The following is a 20,324-nucleotide window of genomic DNA, read 5'->3' as shown; positions in this document are numbered from 1 at the left end:
GAAGGGACCAGTCATTTTATACGGGGTAAAGGATCTGGGAAGGGGGCCATCCATTTAACATGGGGTAAAGGATCTAGCAAGGGCCAAACATATTCCAGTAGGTTAAGGATGTTGGAGGGCCATCCATTTCACATGGGGTTAATTGTGTCCTGCGAGGGGGGGGGGGGGGTCAACCATTTCAGATCAAGCTGATGGTATTTGGATGCAGGACTAACCATTTTGAGTCTGATTGAGGTTGTGGGGAGGGTCAAAAGACTCAAACAATCAATTTCCATTCAATTCTAGTGGAAAACGAACACTACACATCTGATTTTAACATATTTGTTTAATAGCAATTGTTGACCAAATGCATGAATGCAAAGTGTATGATATGTACAGTATTTAAAAACCACACAATAAATAAAAATAACCTAGCATTATAACAGTTACTCTTACTCCAGCACATCATATGACTAACAGAACTCAGAATCAGTAAATATCGACATTGTCAGTACATGGTATAGCGGTAGCTTGCAGCCTTTGTACTTTAAGAATCATAGAAAGTTTTTTTGCAGTCTATGGCTAAGGCATTTACGCTGATTATTAGTGTTCGACAAAAAGGTGCGTGTTGCATTAGTATGTTAGTGTGTGTTTGGTGGGGTTAGTCTGTTAGTGTGTGTGTTTATGTGTCATTGTGTTAGTTTCAGCGCCAGCCTAATAAGCATTAGAAAAATTCCAAAGGACAGATTTAAAAGGCTACAAGCTACCTCTACACAATAAACGGACAATGTTGACAATCACTGAATTCTTATCTACAGGAATTTTACACAGGAATACAAGTGAAATGCACAAAACGTAAAGGCTAAGTGAGAATACAAGGCTTACAAACAGCACGAAACAAAACGGATAAATCAATTCAGCGTCAACCACCCCTGTACTGGAATGGCATAATCTAATCAATACATTCAAAACCAGAGGCTGCTTACAAAAACGTCTTTACAGCACTACATCACCAAACCTCTTTACAGGAGAGAAGACGAGACCTTGATCGGAATATAGGAATGACCATACCTACTTAACGCAAGTATGCTTAACTATATACATGATAACGGTATATCAAAGAATTTACATTCTGTTTGCATTAATTAAGTTTCTGTGACTGTGTCGATACCAAGAAGTCTAGCATTTCTGAAGGACGAAACTACTATCAAATAAGCTTTTCAACCACCTGCCTTCCTTTCTGGCCTGTGCCGTTCTCTTGGTTCGGGACCCAAGAAAACAGCACGAGGCAGATTATGTAATGGTCTAGGTTCCCGACAACCACTGACCATGACATAAAACATAAATAAAACAGATGGTGAACCAGGGAAGTCCCCATTTTCTAAGAAGATGAATTTACAGTTTACATGACCGAAAAGTACCATTGACATTGACAGTCACAGAAACCAAATCAGCCACACACTATGCCTCACAGTACATCACAGAAACGGACTCAAACTGAGTGCAAAAGCTAAGCAGCCTCCATTCACAAAATGTCTTGACCCCCTATCGGCCTAAACCTTAACAATTTTAGGCAGGTAGGGCGTAAACTGGAGCACCCATCTTTCTTCACCTGGGGAATGGTATGCGACAGCTGCTGTTGATCCAGGCTTGATGACATCAATTAGATCCTGGGAGCTCCCGAGTGACGTCTTCTTTCAAACTGCAAGGGAGTGAAATTATAACCATTTATGACTATCTAGACTACCATCTTTTTGCTATTTTCTAATCAAAACATTTTTCAAGGAAGCCTTATGTCCTGCCAGGATTAGAAATGATGGCAAATTATACATGAGAAGTTAAAAGAATACAGCTGTAATACGGTAATACCTATTGTCATAGTTGGTATAAACTGTTCAGCATTAGTGACGCTGGTCTGAATTTGTGAAAAATTGTAGTCAGGGTCAGGTTGGGATGAGTTGAGTTGTATAGGATGCACTCACAGTGGTGTTAATCCTGAGTCAATAGTCTCCTTGTCTGCTTCCTTCCTCCGATGCATACAAGTACAGGTTCAGACACTGGGCCAAGGCGCAAGCACACATTTGCTGCCTCCACACCTAAACTCTGCAACCAGTCCTAAAAGAAAATTTAAAGAAAACTCTACTACTAAAGCATTGTTCAGATCCAAACATTGAAACAGTTAACCTTAAATTTGCCAAGTCACAAGGACAATCATTCATTGATAAATATAGCTATTCTATTGCTTTCACACAACACATTACAACACAACACCTTGTTATGTGTCTGTAAAAGACTACATACCTCCTTGGCTTGGTGATGCACTTGATATTGTCACGAAGCACCCTCAGTTACAGTGACAGTGACGGTGACGCTTTACACCTCCATTTCCCAGCTCGTTTCCTTCCTTCCTTCCTCACGACGTCCAGACATTTTCCAACATGACGCCCAGACATTGCTGTAAGGGTTGCGATAAAAGAAAGACATGTATCAAGTTATAAGGAGCATTGTTCAGGCCATGTCCACCAAAAAGGCACACATTACATGTCATATCTATCCTAAATTTGATAATAAAAATCTTTTTCATTATGCATGGTACCAACAAGGCTAATGCTATAGGTAGTCTGTTATCAAACTAATTACCTTGTCAAATGTGTGGAAAGGCTGCGTGCCGATCAAGTCATCTAAACGTCATGGAATGTCTTCTGAAGAAGCTGATGAAGACTTCCAAGCAAACCCGCAACTGGAGGCACCAAGAAGGCTTCAGTCAAGACCATTGTCTCCCCGGATGTTGTGAAGCGCCTTCAGTGACTGTCCACGTGGTACCTCCCTTGTTCACCTTTCCAGACACATTTCTGTGATATCTGTAAAAGAAATAGGGATGCATCAGCTGCCTCACTACTACAACAAACACAAAAGGGTCAACTCGTGTTCATTGGCAAGTAGGAACTGGAAACACAATACAGTACAATACCTTGTCTATGTCGGGAAAGACTCATGCCTCCGTGGCTTCCACACACAGTACAGGACAATGTGCCTCACGGTGCATCGCGGCCTGGGAAACAAGGTGCAGCAAGTGTGGCAAATGGTCAACAAACGAACGAAAAACAAAGTGAATAAAATGCTTGGTGCTTGATACACCGGATGTTGTCACGAAGCACTTTCAGTAACGGTGACGCTTTACACCCCCATTAGTTACCCAGCTCCTTTCCTCACTTATGAAATCCAAACATTTCTACCAAATCGGTAGAAGGAACAGACATGTGGCATCTTATATATGTGAAATGCAGCATCGTTGCACCAAGCACAAAAGGTTCAAGTCCTGCTGCGCATTGAGAAGTACTTGGAAACTGGTCACCCCAAATACTACTATTTAACGTTACTACTATACAGAGTGATATTCAGGTACGAAAATTGAAAATGAAACGGTACATTTTAACTAGCCGACACAACGGAGAAAGTCATTCATTGACAAAGACTATTGTCCTACAGTTAAAAACTGTGTGCTTCCGTATAGTACAGTACGATACCTTGTCAGATGTGTGGGAAAGACTGCTATTGTTCACGTTCGGCACCTTCCTTCACCAGTCCTGGCCACCCTTTCCGCGTGCAGACATTTCTTCTTACGGTGCGATGATCCTCGGTTGAAAAGAAAAGAAAAGACAAGACAATGAATTAAAAACCTAACTCAGAACTATGGTAAAGACTATACCTAACACTTAATGAAAGCTTAACTACGTGTTGGGGCATGACAGGAAGTTACGATTATAATTTCAATTTAGATTTAACATAGAAATAGTACTGAGGGGTGGCAGGGTGCTGAGTGCGCTTTGATGAAATACCAAGTAATGTTGCCGTTTATTTTGGATTAATTTTTGAGACTAATGGCTACTTCTGTACACAATGCTTCAGTCTGTTTCTGCGATATACAAGCCCAATGCATAGCCGATTCAGTTTCTGTGACTGTGTTGACGCCGAGAAGTCTAATATGTTAGTAAAGGAATAAACTATATTCTATATAACATTGAATTGGCTCTTCAGCCACCTGTCTTCCTTTCTGGCCTGTGTCGTTCTCTTGGTTCGGGACCCAAGAAAACGACACGAGGCAGATTATGTAATGGTCTAGGTCCCCGACAACCACTGACCATGACATAAAACAGAAATGACAACAGATGGTGAACCAGGGAAAACCCTGTTTTGTAAAGAACAGAATTTACAAAAAATGCCTGAATTTCTGTGGCCATCGACATAGCCACAAAAACCAAACCAGCCACACACCAAGCCTGTACACCACAGAAACGGACTGAAGCCCTGGATGCAAAAGGAGCCTCTATTTACAAAATGTCCTAATAAGTATAACATAAACGCCTACTATAATATAAACCCCTACAAGTAACATCACTTGGCAGGTCAACAAAACACACACAAGCACCTTACCACCAAGAATTTGCTCAGTTAACGAAACATCACAATTTACTTCCTATCATGCCAACGACAAGTTAATCCCAGCCTATATCTGCGACATTGCACACCACATAAGAAACATATATTGAGAACTTAACTTAGTTCCAGGTCCCTTGGCAAGTCGTACACCGATCTTGATCCGGGCATGATGACATCGATAAGATTCTGGAAGCAACAAAACGTAATTATTACAATTAGGTCGAGACAGTCTTCTTGCTTTGTTATACTATACGATTTATAATACGCAAAAGGCCACACAAATTATCTATCATGCCGACGACATATTGAGAACCCGTCCATCTTTGCAATATGTTTGTATATAGTCACACCCCAGAAAATACACAAGAACTTATCTTTTCAGGTCCCTTGGCAGGCCGTACACCGATGTTTCTGGACGTCACCGTACAGCTAACCGTGGAGAGGACATTGGGCAACCTCTCACCAGGATAAGTCCCACCAGGGACATTGCAGCTGCAGTTGATTCGGGCTTGACGGCGCCAAGAAGATCCTGGAAAGTGAAATAACAATTACAAATAAGGTCGAGACAGACTAAGGTCAAATAAATTATAAAGACAAAATAGTACTAGAATGCCTTACATGTAAGTGCAGCTAGTTTTGTAACCTCCGACGGTCACAAAGGAATCCAACGTTAACGTAGGCGTTACCGAATATTGACATGTACTGACGATAATTTATACAAAACGTATAAGGGCATTCTGTGAAGAACGACCATACTAACCTGTTATCTAAAGTAGGGCGCTCGAAGTACAAAGGACGCTCTCACACAGCGGCCGTGATGTTGTTCTGTGCTGGGAAGCTGTGAGGTTTATATGTCCGTCAACTCAGACAGCTACCAGACAAATGACGCGACGGTGTCTGGAATTTTAGACAGGTGAACACAGGAGCTGGCTCACGATTGGTCTAGTCTAGAAAATCCCCACAGCGTCATTGGTCCAAAAATGCACTCGCACGATTGGTTATCTGACGTAATGAAATTAATTGCAACGCACGAATAGGGGCAGCGGTTGATAAACATTACAGTACTGCAGCTGGAAATGCGCATGCCTGTAGTTACCGCTGACTAAGTCGTAATGATTCGCTTGCTTACCACGGACGGCAAGAATAAAGAAGGAGTCGCCGGGTGGTACCAAGGCTCGAAAAAGTATTTATGATCGATTGATATATAGATAGATACAATGCAAGGCAAACACTGCAGAAAACTACTGGCTTGTTGAATCAATTGCAGACCAGTCGCCATACACAGCCAATGATGCCTGCGGATGACTGATTGCTTGGCCAATCGCAGACCAGTAATCATTTTCACCTGTGTTAGACACTCCTTTGTTTTGCGAGACTCTTCTCACAACAGGCTAGAGCTGATATGATGTAATAATTAACCCACCTGTATGCAGCCATCAAACAATTGTCCGCATCACCTGCGCGTGGTACTGAACCTGCCAATATAAAGCTACTAGCCTTGGAAGCAGGCTCTTCTATGGGAACGCTGTTTTCTGGTTGCTACTGTAAACAGTTGCTACTGATGGTTCTCCTTTTTATCAACATAAACAATATCAGCGGAGACACCGCAACGTGGTCAAAATTTACGAATAGTTTACATCATCAGTAGGATAAAATGACCGTATTGAAGCCTGTTATGGCCATGGGGGAAACAAAATCGTACGACGATGGAGAAATTCTGAACGTTCATTTCAGCTCTATTTTTCATTTTAGGACGCTCCCCGTTGGCTTATTTTACCTACGATTTACCTGTGTTCACCTGCAATTGACTTAATTACGCTCTTATCACCACATCGCGCACGATGTCATACGACCTTTGTTTAAACAATTGCGCCCTATTCCCAACCTTTCGACGAACGGCGCTATTATCGCGCATGGAACCATCATCGTGCGATCTTTGATCTCTGTTACGTATTCGTTCCTCTCTTCTATAACAGGTCCTATATCTGTATAAACAGACCTTTTGACCCCGAGGTAACATGAAACAAAGTCCATTGAATACATTTATATCAATGGACCTCCATATCCCAGGCGCATTATACAATCATGTCTGCGGAGAGCGTTTGTTCGGTCCTGTTCCTGCTACTGTTTGTGGCGTTTGTTCCGCCCAGTGTACTGACCACCCCGCTGGACGACTACGTCAACAAGCCGGACCCTCACTACTCCTACCACGAGGTGTTGGAATGGCGTCTGAAGGGTCCCGGTTACACCATGTACCTCCTCAACATGACCTCACAACAATGGCTCACAGGTGAGGCTACACAGGCAAACCGTGTCCATAGATTGTTGAGTAATAACGTTCCTTCATTCAATATAGTGCGATGAAATCAGTACTTTGGAGAATGAAAGTCAAAAATTTAACGATAGTCTCGTACTTCAAAACGCATTCAGTATTGTGCTAAACTCCTTAGTACTCTTTAATGAGGTTAATCTCAGGCTATGCCTGAATGTAATGTGTCTGACAAGGTCTGGCGAATGGTTCGCTTACAAAACTCGTCCTAATTGTTATTTGTTGTTTGATATCTTGTGTACAATTAATTGGTCGTCTTGGTGTACACATCATTCCTCATTTATGCCAAAAATAGTACAGTCTATACGTATAAGAAGGCATGGGTGGGGTCTTCATGGGTTTACCGGGTTATCTAAACACACGTCGCGTACTAGTATTTCACCACAAGTGAAATTCTGCAAAAAAGGTTGCTGATTGTGAATTCACTGATACATGATCTATTGGAAAATAACACTCCTTCTGGAGTTTAGTACCATTTTAATCAAAAACTTGTACGAGGGTGCATATACTTTTTAATCATTGTGGTTTATTATTGGAAACTCTATGATTTGTTGGTTCCTACATACAGAGGATGACGTTGACCGTCCGATCTGGTGGCACTTCCTGACCGTCACTGTCCCAGACAACATGTCCCACCCTGACGCCGCATTTATGTACATAGATGGAGGGTTTAATAATGAGCCGGAAAGGTATCGTCATTGTCTTCTCATTCATTTGTTTACCGTTTGTCATCAAGGGCGTTATTCTATTTATGCTAATGTGCTTGCTCTGATTTTTGGAGTGATGTTGTACAGATTTCCTTAATTATCATTTCTTCCTTTAGGCTTCCCGGTCATTATGACAACATGATCGGACTGACCCATATGTTTGCGCTGTCAACGGGAAGGTATGAAATAGTCCAAATAGTACATAGTGTAGTAGGCATACGTATATATTGTATGTATGACATAGCGTAGTACTTTTATCATATATACCTCCATAGAATAAATATTCATTGAAGTTATATTTTTGCAGCATTTACTTGTCTGTCTGTCTGTCTGTTTTCAAGATAATTGCTGGAAGGATTGGTTTCATATTTAGAGTGTTGTGGGATGAACTGAAAATTATTGGATTCCCTTGGCACTGCAGCGGAACTTCGGTTTTGATCTCGTACTCTGACCAAGCTTTGGTCACGATTTTTGCTTGTTAGATAGCTCTTATATTACCGATTCTTTATTTCCCTAGTGTCGGAGTGGAATTGACACAGATACCCAACCAGCACCTCGTGTTTAAGGTAATTATCTTGTTGATAATTAGTAGTACAATGTAATACGACTAATGATTTTCCCCCCTTTTTTAAATCTTTGATAGATTGAAGGTGTACGTAGCTTCATTTACAATTTTGCCGACCTCGTCATGCTTTGACGGATCTTACGTCTTTATATCTCTCCGTTTTCTTCTCGTTTCAGAACGATCCACAGCGAATGCGTCGCGCTGAAGACCAAATCATCGCGTACACGTGGAGACACTTCCTGGACAACCCGGACCAGCCCGACTGGCTGCTCAGGAACCCTATGACAAAGGTTACAAATATATTTGTACTTTTGTGTCAGGTATAATACAAATAAGCGTGCTGAACGATTTGCACAATACACTTCGTGTCCCTTATTTCCAAAACTGTAGCCAATGAAATTTTGAGTATCTTGAGTTCGTTATTAATCATGCAAAACATGCTGATATATCTTTTGAAGGCAGCAGTGCGGACGATGGACACAGTGCAAGACTTTGTCAACAGAATGACGGGGAGTCAGCCAGAGAGGTTTATGGTAGTAGGGGCGTCAAAGGTGTGCGAAAATGTTATTTCTTAACACAAAAAAAGATAAGTTAATCAACAATGTTTCAGTTATATGAATATTTTGCATGCAATGGGTTATAATGGCTACTTGACCGGTGTAATGACGATGTTATTGATGTTTCCTGACAGCGCGGTTGGACCACGTGGACCACTGCTGCGGTAGACAAGAGGGTGTTTGCTATAGCTCCTATGGTCATGGATCTCCTGAACCTTCAAAAGGTATGTAGAACTAGCACTAGAGAGGCAATCATTATATATATGTCGTTGTCTCATCCAAATCCACTGGAAAGGAAGAGGGCTTCATTGGCTATTTTCTTGTTTACCGATCGCGAGTAATGCTTCGGTCAAGATTGGGAGAAGGGACCTTGCCGGGAAGTTCACATACCTTTTGTTGTCACTTTCGGGTGTGCCCCCTACGTGGCCACATGAAACACCCTATGGCTACGGGCTATTTTGAGGACCGACGTATTTAAAATCAGCCCGGGACCCCGTAGCAACTAGAGGCCGTACGCTTATCGTGAGCACACCGAGAGGTACCCCCGTGCTAACCCTCGCGGTATCCGTCAGTCTAATTTGTGGCTTCCCAACCCAGCCGGTCCTACATCCCCTACTGGCATCGGTGCAAATGTGGCAAAAGTCAAATGTGCAAAATGGAACAAAATGCCTGTTTGAAAAAACAATGGTGTATATGTCTTGACGTTAAGTTGAAGCTATTGACGTGTCTGAGATCATTCATATTTAAATCATGAACAGAATCTGCACCACTGTTACCGAGCCCTGGGTGGTTGGACGTGGGCCTTTAAAGACTACTATGGCGTCAACATTACTGGTCGGCTGGATGATCCGAATTTCGAAAAAATGGCGGCCATCATTGACCCACTTGGTAAGACTTTTGTGATGAACTTTTCCGTTGGATTCTGAGCCATATGTGCTGTCATTATCATCTAAATTCTTCTGAAATTTATTATGCTTCTGAAATGTATCATATATACCTAAATGTTATCTTGAGTTACAAATATTTAACATCAGCATACAAGGATCGTCTGACGATGCCCAAGTACATCATTGGAACGGGAGGTGACGAGTTCTTCATGCCTGATGATTCCTACTTCTACTGGGACCAGTTGGAAGGAGAGAAGTATAGAAGGTAAGTCTTGGTATCCGAACGTATCCTTTTATCCTTCACGTCATATCATCAGGACATCAAGGTTGTCTCATTTGACTGATACATGAACTACTTTTTTTTTAAATCCCTGCAGATGGATGCCAAATGCTGAGCATGAAATGGCGGGTCATGAAATCAGCCTGTTCTTTGGATTGCGGGCGTTTTTCCTCAGTCTTGTAGAGGTATTGGCTAATCTTATTCCAACCCTATATGCGTTAATTCAAAATCAGTACGTGCTAATGGAGTATTAACCCATCAAATAACTTAAGTAGAAATAGATTTATATTAGTCGTTATTCCCTTTTGATTTATCTATGAGTATCATTTTCCTTCTTTGTTAAGTATGATCATGTATACCACTAATTACTTGGTATGCAATTAGCCCTTGGGCATGAATTTGCAATAAAGATTTATTTATTTATCAATTTTGTTTTATGACACATACTAGGCCCATGCGTGAACTATGTTACAGGACCGTAAACGACCATACGCTTGGTTTCTTATACCCCCCCTTCCACTAGGGCGGCGCTCTCACCGCGCTCTCTCTGCGACCTAAAATTTGACATGTCTTTCAACGAATTGTATGGAAACAAACAAATCGTTTTATACTTTGTGTGTTTTGTTGTTTTCTTGATCAAACTTTTACATTTTGTATGCCATACCCAGGATACACATATCATATTTAGGTCGCAGTGAGAGCGCAGGGCGATCGCCGTCTAGTGGAAAGGAGGCGTTACCTCGCTAGCCCAGTAACCCTGAGAATCAAGATTTCTCAAAACGTCTTACTTTTACAGCAGAGACCGTATAAAAGATGTATAAAAGATATAAACGCATAGTGTAGGACAGACCGACCATAGGACTAGAGAGGAAAGGTTCGACTGGGAAAAAAAAAGAAGGTCTCTATCTCACTTTCTGCCTCAAGTCCTCTCTCTGCTATTCCTACACATTCTGCAAGGTGTCGTGTCTCATCCTTGTTTGCAAAGTTGCTTACCCACAAACATGTTTATGCCGACAGGACTCGCCCCGGCCAAAGATGACGTGGACGAGACAAACGGTATACTTCGATTTGCCACTACTAGTGTTTGATTTGTGTTTATTGCATATCATTATTATTTGATTTGTGTTTGCAAATCATATTAGAGAAGAAAATATCGCTCATGGTTTGTGCAAACCAATGAGATAATTAGAACTTATTCCGAGCATGTGAATGCACTCATGAAAATCACGATGAAACGCACCGTGCAGCACTAGTCTGTATTTTTTTCTGACTTTCTTTCAGGGTACAAAAAGCGGGACAATAACGCTACACACCAACATGAAACCTTTGACGATCCGGTCTTTCCACGCGCATACACTTGACCGTAAAAGGTAAGTATCCGCTATATACTTTTGTAATGCTGTTAACATATGTGGTACATAGAGTGGTTTCCGTGGGTGTCTGTGTTTAATTACTTAGCGAACAAAAGAAAATGTACAACTTTTCTTTCGCCATGACCAGACGTGATTTTCGTCTGGTGAATCAGCCGCCCGGAGAGCCGAGTCCACTACCCCAGCCCATCGTCTGGCTGCCTGAGGACGTGCAGGATATGGTAAATGCTCACCACAATGTTCTCTGATCTAAAAGAAATGTAGGTAGCAGCTATGTTTGAACGCAACTTGGTCCGTATATGGAGTCAAAGGCGTTAATCACGATATTGGTAACTGTAGTGAAAGTATTGATTAAAGTCTTTGGTAGAAATATGAAACAAGATTGATTTTTTATCGCAATATCTTGTTGAAAGTGTATCAGTTGTAATTATTTTCCTTCATACATGCAGGGAAATGGAACATACGTTGCAGAGTTTGATATCCCCGCTGTCGGGTGGCTGGCGTTCTTCATACAGGTGGGTACTGGCAAACTTTAGAGTTTGTTTGGCATCATTGTAAAGTAAGATAAACATTCGTTATCATACTCTGTATACTGTAGAATTTTATTAATTGTGTTATCAGTTGTGTAAGGCAGAATGATGACTCTTTTCCTTCGTTATCGGGACCTGCACTGTTGTTTCTCCAGGCCACGTTCCCGGCTCCCCATGGAACTGCTCTTGAGTTCACCACCGAGGTGCACATCATTCCGGAGACATTCCCCTTCCCAGAGTGCCACGGGGCAGACTGCAGGGGCATTCTTGTGTAAACCCGTCACCTGGGTTCATGTGCTTCAGAAACTGGCTCATGTTTTTGACACAGTTTATTAAACGTGTTGTGTGTGCCAGAGAAACCCTTTCTATATTCATATAATTAATTTTCTATTTAGGATACATACCCTATATCATAACATTAGAGTAGCCTGCGAATTTGGCTTAAGATATAAATATATAAACATATTATAAAGACATTTTAAGAATGATTTGTAAAAACTGATAGAACAAATGAAGATTGATATGATCCGTTTCAAGCATTTTGTCCCCTGATTTTGATGGAAGGATTTTACTAAATAGTAGACATGGCAGATTGTCAGTATATGTTTATATCAACAATCTTTATTGACACGACAAAAGTACAGCGACTTTCGTAAGGTCTACATGTATATTTCATGCGATGTAGGAGGCAGAAGTTGGACTGGAAGTCATAATAATCTAGTCTCCAAGCAGACCCTACCTTGCCTTAGAAATCAGGGGTGCCTAAGCATTTGCACGAACCCTATGAAATTCGTACGAATATTATGTGATACACACGAATCACCATGCGAAAACGCACGAATATTATGAAATTCGCACGAATCACTATGCAAAAACGCACGAATATTATGAAATTCGCACGAATCACTATGTGATTCACACGAACCTTATGAGATTTGCACGATCCTTAATATGCAAAAACGGCGGCCGGGAGGAGGCATGATTTTGAGAATTTCTACCCGTGATATTTATATTTCAAGGCATGGAATGGACATTTACCGTCGCAAAGATGTATTTGATAGCCTGTGAGCTACTGTTTTGCTTCATTTCGGCGTGTTACATCGTATTTTCCGTCGCCGCCGATCGAAGCCGCCATCTTGAAAATCCCGCTCCGTCTGTCACGTGACCCCGGCAGTGGTTGCGCAATTTAGCGCAATTTCGCATAAGGTTCGTGCAAATCTCATAAGGTTCGTGTGTATCACATAGTGATTCGTGCGAATTTCATAATATTCGTGCGTTTTTGCATAGTGATTCGTGCGAATTTCATAATATTCGTGCGTTTTCGCATAGTGATTCGTGTGAGAAGATGTCGACCATCCTGTTAGCTTAGTACCTTCAACTAGTTAAATTGTATCCTGTTGTTTTCTCATATATTTGTTATTCTGTTATCAGTCATGCCTGTTATCAGTGACCTGTACCTAGCCCGTCGAGGCATGAATGTACAATAAAGGTCTTTCATTCATTCATTCATTCAATATTCGTACGAATTTCATAGGGTTCGTGTAAATGCTTAGGCACCCCTGGAAATAGTATCAAAGCTCGCAAGGGACTTGGTATAGCGGCACCGGTGCCCGTTTGACTCCGTTTGGCCGGCTACCTCCCTTTGGCCGGCTATACACCTTTGCCAGCTTTGATACTATCTCTTTAGGCACCGTAGGGTCTGCCTGGAGACTAATAATATACACCTTCCCCCTGTATGTACATTCTGCTGCGTCTTTTTAGGATGGAGAAGCAAGACATGCGAATATGTCAATAAACGATTTGGTTTCTCGATGAGAAATACAATAGCTGTATCCAATGTGCATTGGTTCAGGTTTCCGCCTAAATGGAAGATTCATAAATGTAGTGAACTCATTATTTTATTAGATATTATATGTCTACTGTATATGGTAATAGATACATAGGGAATCAGGTAGCTCTTTAAAATTCCCATTACTTTTTCATCATGGCACTGAAGCCGATGGACATAAATGACACACATCTGATGATGATCAGCTAGCGATCGACGAATAGATATTCCGTGAACATCAACCAAGCTACTCTCTCAACCCCCCTCGCACCCATAACCCCCCCCCCCCAACACACACACACACACACACACACACACACACACACACACACACACACACACACTCACACTACACTGCTGACTTACTTATAATTTTACAGGTCATACGGAGACAGATATTTGGCGAAATGTCATTAATCAAATCTTTTACGAACCAACCTATTCAAGGATTAATTTCTAAACGGGATATAAAGATACACATCCAATCAGTGAGCGACTCATCAACATAATCCATGCATATGGACGTAAACCAAGCTATTCCCTCTACTGCACCACTGACGTCGTCTGCTATCTTACCTGTAGGCTGTTACGTCATTGTTCCACTCTTCATATAACAGGTCCTATGTCTGTATAAACAGACCTTTTGACCCCAAGATAACATGAAACAAAGTCCATTGCATTTGCATACCTTTTATATAAAATGACCTCCATATCCCGGGCGCATTCTACAATCATGTCTGCGGAGAGCGGTTGTTCGGTTCTGTTCCTGCTGTTTGTGCTGGTCAGTGTTTCGCCCGGTGTACTGACCACCCCGCTGGACGACTACGTCAACAAGCCGGACCCTCACTACTCCTACCACGAGGTGTTGGAATGGCGTCTGAAGGGTCCCGGTTACACCATGTACCTCCTCAACATGACCTCACAACAATGGCTGTCAGGTGAGGTAACACAGGCTGTAGATATCTAGGCTGAGACATAACATTGAATAAGTTGCCCCCAGTTGTAAGTTTTTTTCACCTCTAGCTTTGTTTCACGAGATGAAGATTAATTTAGCAAAACGTCATATGCTATATCTCCACTGAAAATATTTAAGTTTGAGAATGAAAATCAAATCCACGATTTGTAAGAGTTTTTTCTTAGATTCGGCTTGTGTTAGGAAAAAAGGTATTCATGCGACACCAGAATTCCATTTATGCTACGTTATGTAGTTTACCTCATATCACCAAGTACAGTAGGGGCATCTTCCCTGTGCAGCTTTAAAGAAAGCTTGCAGATAGATGTGCAACAGCTAGGTGTGACCGGTCGTTCGGTGTAATATAACCAGCTGCTGTCGCGCCGCGTGCCTGCGAAGCTGGTGTGTTACGCCGAACGGCGGTTATACCGGCTATATAGACACAGATACAGATAGTGTGTAAAGAATCAAAAAGTAGTTTGGATTGATGATAGTAATGACTGTACGGGGTAGGTATTTCTACAGCATCAATTACCAAAAGAGCAGCGAGTAACTATTTACAAGTAAGCTTAAGGCGTTACTATACTATACTATACTAATAAAATGTAAACCCTTGAACGATGTAGTTCCGGTTGTAATTTAGTTCATGTTCCTTTTTTATGTTGTTTACCTCATGATATTTGATAGTCATGACCTTTCTAAACCGGTACAAATTATGTTTATGGACTGCATAAACGTCGGAGACCTTTCTTTATTTTTTGCTTATAAATAATACTCTACTCTGGGGCTCTTGATAATGCACAGAAATCCAACAGACAATTTCCAATCTAAATTTAGGTGTACATATACATAGTGAAATTGCTTACATATCTTTGAAAACTCTCTTTGCTTTTACGCACTTACAGAAGAGGAAGTTAGCCGCCCGATCTGGTGGCACTTCCTGACCGTCACTATCCCAGACAACATCACCCACCCTGAGGCCGGGTTTATGTTCATAGAACAAGACGATAATGAAAACCCGGAAAGGTATCGTCATTGTCACATCTTCCCGTTCATTTGTGTGTTTTCTTTGTAATTTTAGGACGTGATTTTATTCCTCTTGAGTTTGCTCTGTTTGATTGACTGATAAGTGGTTCAAGTATTCATCGTTCGTGTTTTTACCGTGGGCAACTTGCAACATACAGATTTATGTTTATCCTTTACCGTTCCCCTCTATGAAAAATAGAGCATTGTCACCTCTTCCGCTGTCATTCGTATTCCTTCCTTATTATTGATAACAACAACAACGCGATATTATTCCTCTTTGAGTGTGCACTGTCAGTTTTTTCTGATAAGTGGTTCAAGTAGTGCTTGGTCGTGTTTTTACAGTTCAAAAGTTGCGGAATATGCAGATTACCTCTATCCTTTTTATCCTTTAGCCTTCCCAACTATAACGACAACTTCATCGACCTGACCCAAATGTTTGCGGTGTCAACAGGAAGGTATGAAATGAATTACTACTATATTACAGTAGACATAAATGTATAGCATCACAAAGTATTGGGATCATTAATTTGCAATTGAGCAATGCAACAAACGAGGTGATATATGAATGGCAAAGAGAAATTACCGATTCTGTCTTTCCCTAGTGTCAGCGCGGACTTGAAACAGATACCAAACCAAAGTATCCTGTTTAAGGTAAATGCCTTGAATATTAGCTCGAGCAAAAAAAGTTGTACAATGTAGACTTACCTCTTGAAAGGTTTTCTTACTTGTTAATCATTAACAAATGGAAGACAAAATGCCGAAACTCATAATTAGCCCCACTCGATTGTAGTACAATGTTTTAGGGTAGCTCTCATTGTTTTAGAAATAAGGATGTCAAATTTCATTCTGTATTCATAATCTGCATATGTACTATGTTTAATACTTGCTTTAGTAATTAGGATGATAAGTTTGTTTCTTCTTTTTTTCTGCCATACATTGTACCGTGTACGATCGTTGCGCAATAAAATTCTTCTTCATGTTTGGCTAGTACATTGATCATTATGCCATCCTTTGTATGCTTTCTTGTCTCATTTCTCTCTACAACTCCACGTTTGACTCTTGTTTCAGAACGATTCACTACAAAAGAGCCGATCAGAAGACGCCATCATCGCGTACACGTGGAAACATTTCCTGGACAACCCGGACCAGCCCGACTGGCTGCTCAGGAACCCTATGACAAAGGTAACATGTCCTTGTTTCTCATTCAATAGAATGTTCTACAGTATGAGAGATTCCCATAATCCTTGTTAGAGTTATCATGCATTATCCTTATTGCGCAAGTCTGTTAATGTAGCTGGTGTTATGTTAGTCGTTATTGATCATGTTGAACTCTCTCTTGAAGGCAGCTGTGCGGGCGATGGACACAGTGCAAGACTTTGTGAAGAAAATGACGGGGAATCAGCCGGAGAAGTTTCTGGTGGCAGGAGCGTCAAAGGTATATGATATCACCATTTCGTCCTCAACGCAATTTAGTTTACTTGAAATGAATCTATCTACATGCTGCAACCTAAGCGTTGCATTGACAGTATAACTGTTGTTTCCTCACAGCGCGGTTGGACCACGTGGACCACTGCTGTGGTAGACAAGAGGGTGTTCGCTATAGTCCCTATTGTCATGGATCTCCTGAACATGCAAAAGGTAGAATAGAAATCATTAGCTATTTGCTATTGTCTCATCTGTTTGCGTCCAACCAAGATGTGTTTTCAGCGTCTATGTCCTTCTTGATCGAGAAAATTCTGCAACAGCACGAAAGCTTAATTTCAAAGTCTCTACGATGCTTATGTCTTGTCGTAAAAAGAAGCAATGAAAGAAATTAAAGCAATTAATTTTTCTTCTAAAATCATGAACAGAATCTGCACCACTTTTACCGAACACTGGGAGGTTGGACGTTTGCCTTTGGTGACTACTATGACATCAACATCACAGCTCGGCTTGACGATCCGAATTTCGAGAAAATGGCAGCCATCATTGACCCACTCGGTAAGGCTACTTTTGTGATAGTAGAGAGAGATTATAAACGACATTTTGTAATGGTAGCGATAGATATGGTCAATGGATAACACTCATGTGCTTGTATGATTCAAAGGTGATCCCTTTTCTTTACAAATAATTTTTTCCAGCATATAAAGATCGCCTGACGATGCCTAAGTACATCATTGGCTCGGGAGGTGACGAGTTCTTCATGCCGGATGATTCCTACTTCTACTGGGACCAGTTGGAAGGAGAGAAGTATAGAAGGCAAGTCTAAGAACATATCTTTTGACTCCTGTTGTTATTAACAAACCCTTTGATGACTGAATGAATTGTACAAGAAATCTAAGCGGCACTCTTGTGAAAAATCAATTTTGAAATTCAAACGTTTTTTTCCGATTGAACGTGTGAGTAAAATTTACACGTGGCTTGATACGATTTGTTATGCACAAAATAGATATGAATACTACAACACTGAATCATTGGACAGATAAGTGATACACTAGTATTTTTTAAACGTCGTATGTTCAGATTTGACCAAATGTGCTTGTCAAACACGTACAGGTGGATACCAAATGCTGAACACACTATGGCGGGTCATGAAATCAGCCTGTTCTTTGGAATCCGGACGTTTTTCCTCAGTCTGGTTGAGGTACTGTTGCAATTTCATGCTTCCCCTTTGTGCTAAATGTTGAAGTCTGTTATCAGTAGGTGTCCAGGAGGCATTCTTTAACGTATACCGTTTTTGTCCTTCCTTGTGAAGTTAATACCACAAAGCTGTTTACCCACAGGACTCACCCCGACCAAAGATGACGTGGACGAGACAAACGGTTAGTCCTGTGTTCTGGTGGCCATCGCTTTTTTTTATATTTGGCAATCCTTATCATGATCTCTATCTTTTGGCCTTAAAGTAAGAAATCTGATATATTTTCTCTGCGAAGCAATAGACTTAGTCGGATGAGTGCAAGTCAAATGAAGGAGCTAGCGAAAATTACGACGAAACGCACGGTATAACGTTTGTCATTAATTTGTCTAAACATGTTTCAGGGCACAACAAGCGGGATGATAACACTACACACTAACATAAAACCTATGAACATCCAGTCCTTCCACGCTCGCACACTTGATGGGAAAAGGTTAGTAGCCGGGCTGCATTCATTTGTATATATATATATAATATGTATGTTTATTGCAAGTTCATGCCCGAGGGCTAATTGCAGGTACAAACAACAAATAATAATAAGGAAAGTACAAAGGTGCTAAGAACTACCGTGAGATTTTGATACATGGAGGGGTTGCTTTGGGTAGATAGTGGCAAAAGACTGTTTAGTTCTTTAGCGATACAAAGGAATCTGTTTCCCCAGACGAGACTTCCGACTGGTAAATCAGCCGCCCGGAGAGACGAAACCACAGCCGCACCCCGTCATCTGGCTGCCTCAGGACGTGCAGGATATGGTACGTTTTCCTCACGATGTTCTACCAACAGTAGCGATGGTTAAAGGTAACTGAGCCTGCATTTTGCTAAGACCGACTTTAGGTGAACTGAATTGATAGACCCTCAAGCGTTTGATATGCAGTTATGTATAGAAATGTGGTAAAATAAAAACATGAAACGTGTTCCTGTTTCAAAGCAATTGTCTGACAACAAGCATACAATGTTTAATTATGGAACATGTACGATCATCATTTTGTTCTTCAGGGAAACGGAACGTACGTTGCAGAGTTTGATATCCCTGCTGTCGGGTGGCTGGCGTTCTTTATACAGGTGGGTCAAGCATAGAGTTTGTGGGGTAACGTTTCAAGAGAGATATGTTATCATCATTTACAGTTGATACCAGCACTTCTTTCAGCAGTGTATTAAAGGTATAGTGATCATCCTGTTGTTCCCCAGGCCACGTTCCCGGCTCCCCATGGAACTGCTCTTGAGTTCACCACCGAGGTGCACATCATTCCGGAGACATTCCCCTTCCCAGAGTGCCACGGGGCAGACTGCAGGGGAACTCTACTCTAGAACCATCACCTTGGGTTATCTGTTTCTGAAAGTGCCTCATTGAGGTTCTTAACACACACCTTAAACATGTTGTTTGTACGGGAGAAGGCTTTTGGAATATACACAAGTCAATCATAGTCAATGCACGCAATACAATATGACAGTAGCGGACCACGCTGCCGTCTGGTTATAACAAGTTAGCAAATGATAATAACCTACAAACGAATACTGGTATAATGTTAACAAAGCAATTTTTGTGTGTTCTGTTACAGCAGTTTTGGTATCCGGAGACTTTTACTAGAAAACTATTCCTCATGGCTTCTTAAGAATCTCACTGATAGTCATTGTCAGTAAATGATGATTATACGAGACAAATGTTGAACGAAGACAAAAAAATTCCATTGTTTCAGTAAACTTCTTCCATCTGCATGTCAAAATTCGCTTCTTTTGTATCTTTTTTTTTACAATTATAGTTCTATTTCCTGCTTTTAGTCAGCTACCTCAGTAGCAGTATAATATGTAGTGCATACATCACAGGATGACGCCTGGATAGAAAAGTATATAGTGTAGTGACTTGTGATGTTTCTGTAAATATATCTGTGTGGTAAAAGCTGCTCAAGCTAGGATGTTGGGTAGACACAACATTTTCATCATGTTTGGCTTTGCAGCCGGCGGTTTTGCGTTAATGAGCACACACCGGGGCCCGATCGGGCTTGTGGAAATGAAAAATAGAAAAGTATACGTTGATAAAAATATACCCAAATAATGCCCATAACTATCAACTTTACATCTTGTGTAGTTTATTGTCCCTCCGGGCCCTGTTTTCGAACTGTGACGTAGACCTAAGTAAGGGACTGACCAACATAACTGACGTCAACCAAACTATTCTTTCTCATCTTTCACACCAGCCCTC

At 41.2% G+C, this 20,324-nt stretch overlaps 1 protein-coding gene and 1 long non-coding RNA gene across 2 annotated transcripts; one reads left to right on the top strand and one right to left on the bottom strand.

Moving 5' to 3' along the window:
• Window positions 1-2,284: 2,284 nt before the first annotated feature.
• LOC118428761 lies at window positions 2,285-4,849 on the bottom strand. The gene is made up of 4 exons (XR_004832686.1): window positions 3,507-4,849; window positions 2,951-3,031; window positions 2,620-2,840; window positions 2,285-2,434 (listed from the first exon to the last, which is right to left on the bottom strand). It is a non-coding gene; the product is annotated as an uncharacterized LOC118428761 (long non-coding RNA).
• Window positions 4,850-6,504: 1,655 nt separating this feature from the next.
• On the top strand, window positions 6,505-19,838 carry LOC118428493 (autocrine proliferation repressor protein A-like). The gene is made up of 15 exons (XM_035838577.1): window positions 6,505-6,709; window positions 15,330-15,450; window positions 15,843-15,905; window positions 16,053-16,101; window positions 16,519-16,632; window positions 16,793-16,885; window positions 16,999-17,088; window positions 17,301-17,430; window positions 17,571-17,688; window positions 17,986-18,073; window positions 18,213-18,251; window positions 18,469-18,557; window positions 18,786-18,876; window positions 19,121-19,186; window positions 19,313-19,838. The coding sequence occupies exons 1-15, from the start codon at window positions 6,505-6,507 to the stop codon at window positions 19,430-19,432; spliced, it is 1,476 nt and encodes a 491-aa protein (XP_035694470.1). The 3' UTR covers window positions 19,433-19,838.
• Window positions 19,839-20,324: the final 486 nt, after the last annotated feature.

This window comes from Branchiostoma floridae, chromosome 13 (genome assembly GCF_000003815.2).
Source record: "Branchiostoma floridae strain S238N-H82 chromosome 13, Bfl_VNyyK, whole genome shotgun sequence".
NCBI classification, from domain to species: domain Eukaryota; kingdom Metazoa; phylum Chordata; class Leptocardii; order Amphioxiformes; family Branchiostomatidae; genus Branchiostoma; species Branchiostoma floridae.
This window is presented reverse-complemented; position numbering and strand designations above follow the sequence as displayed.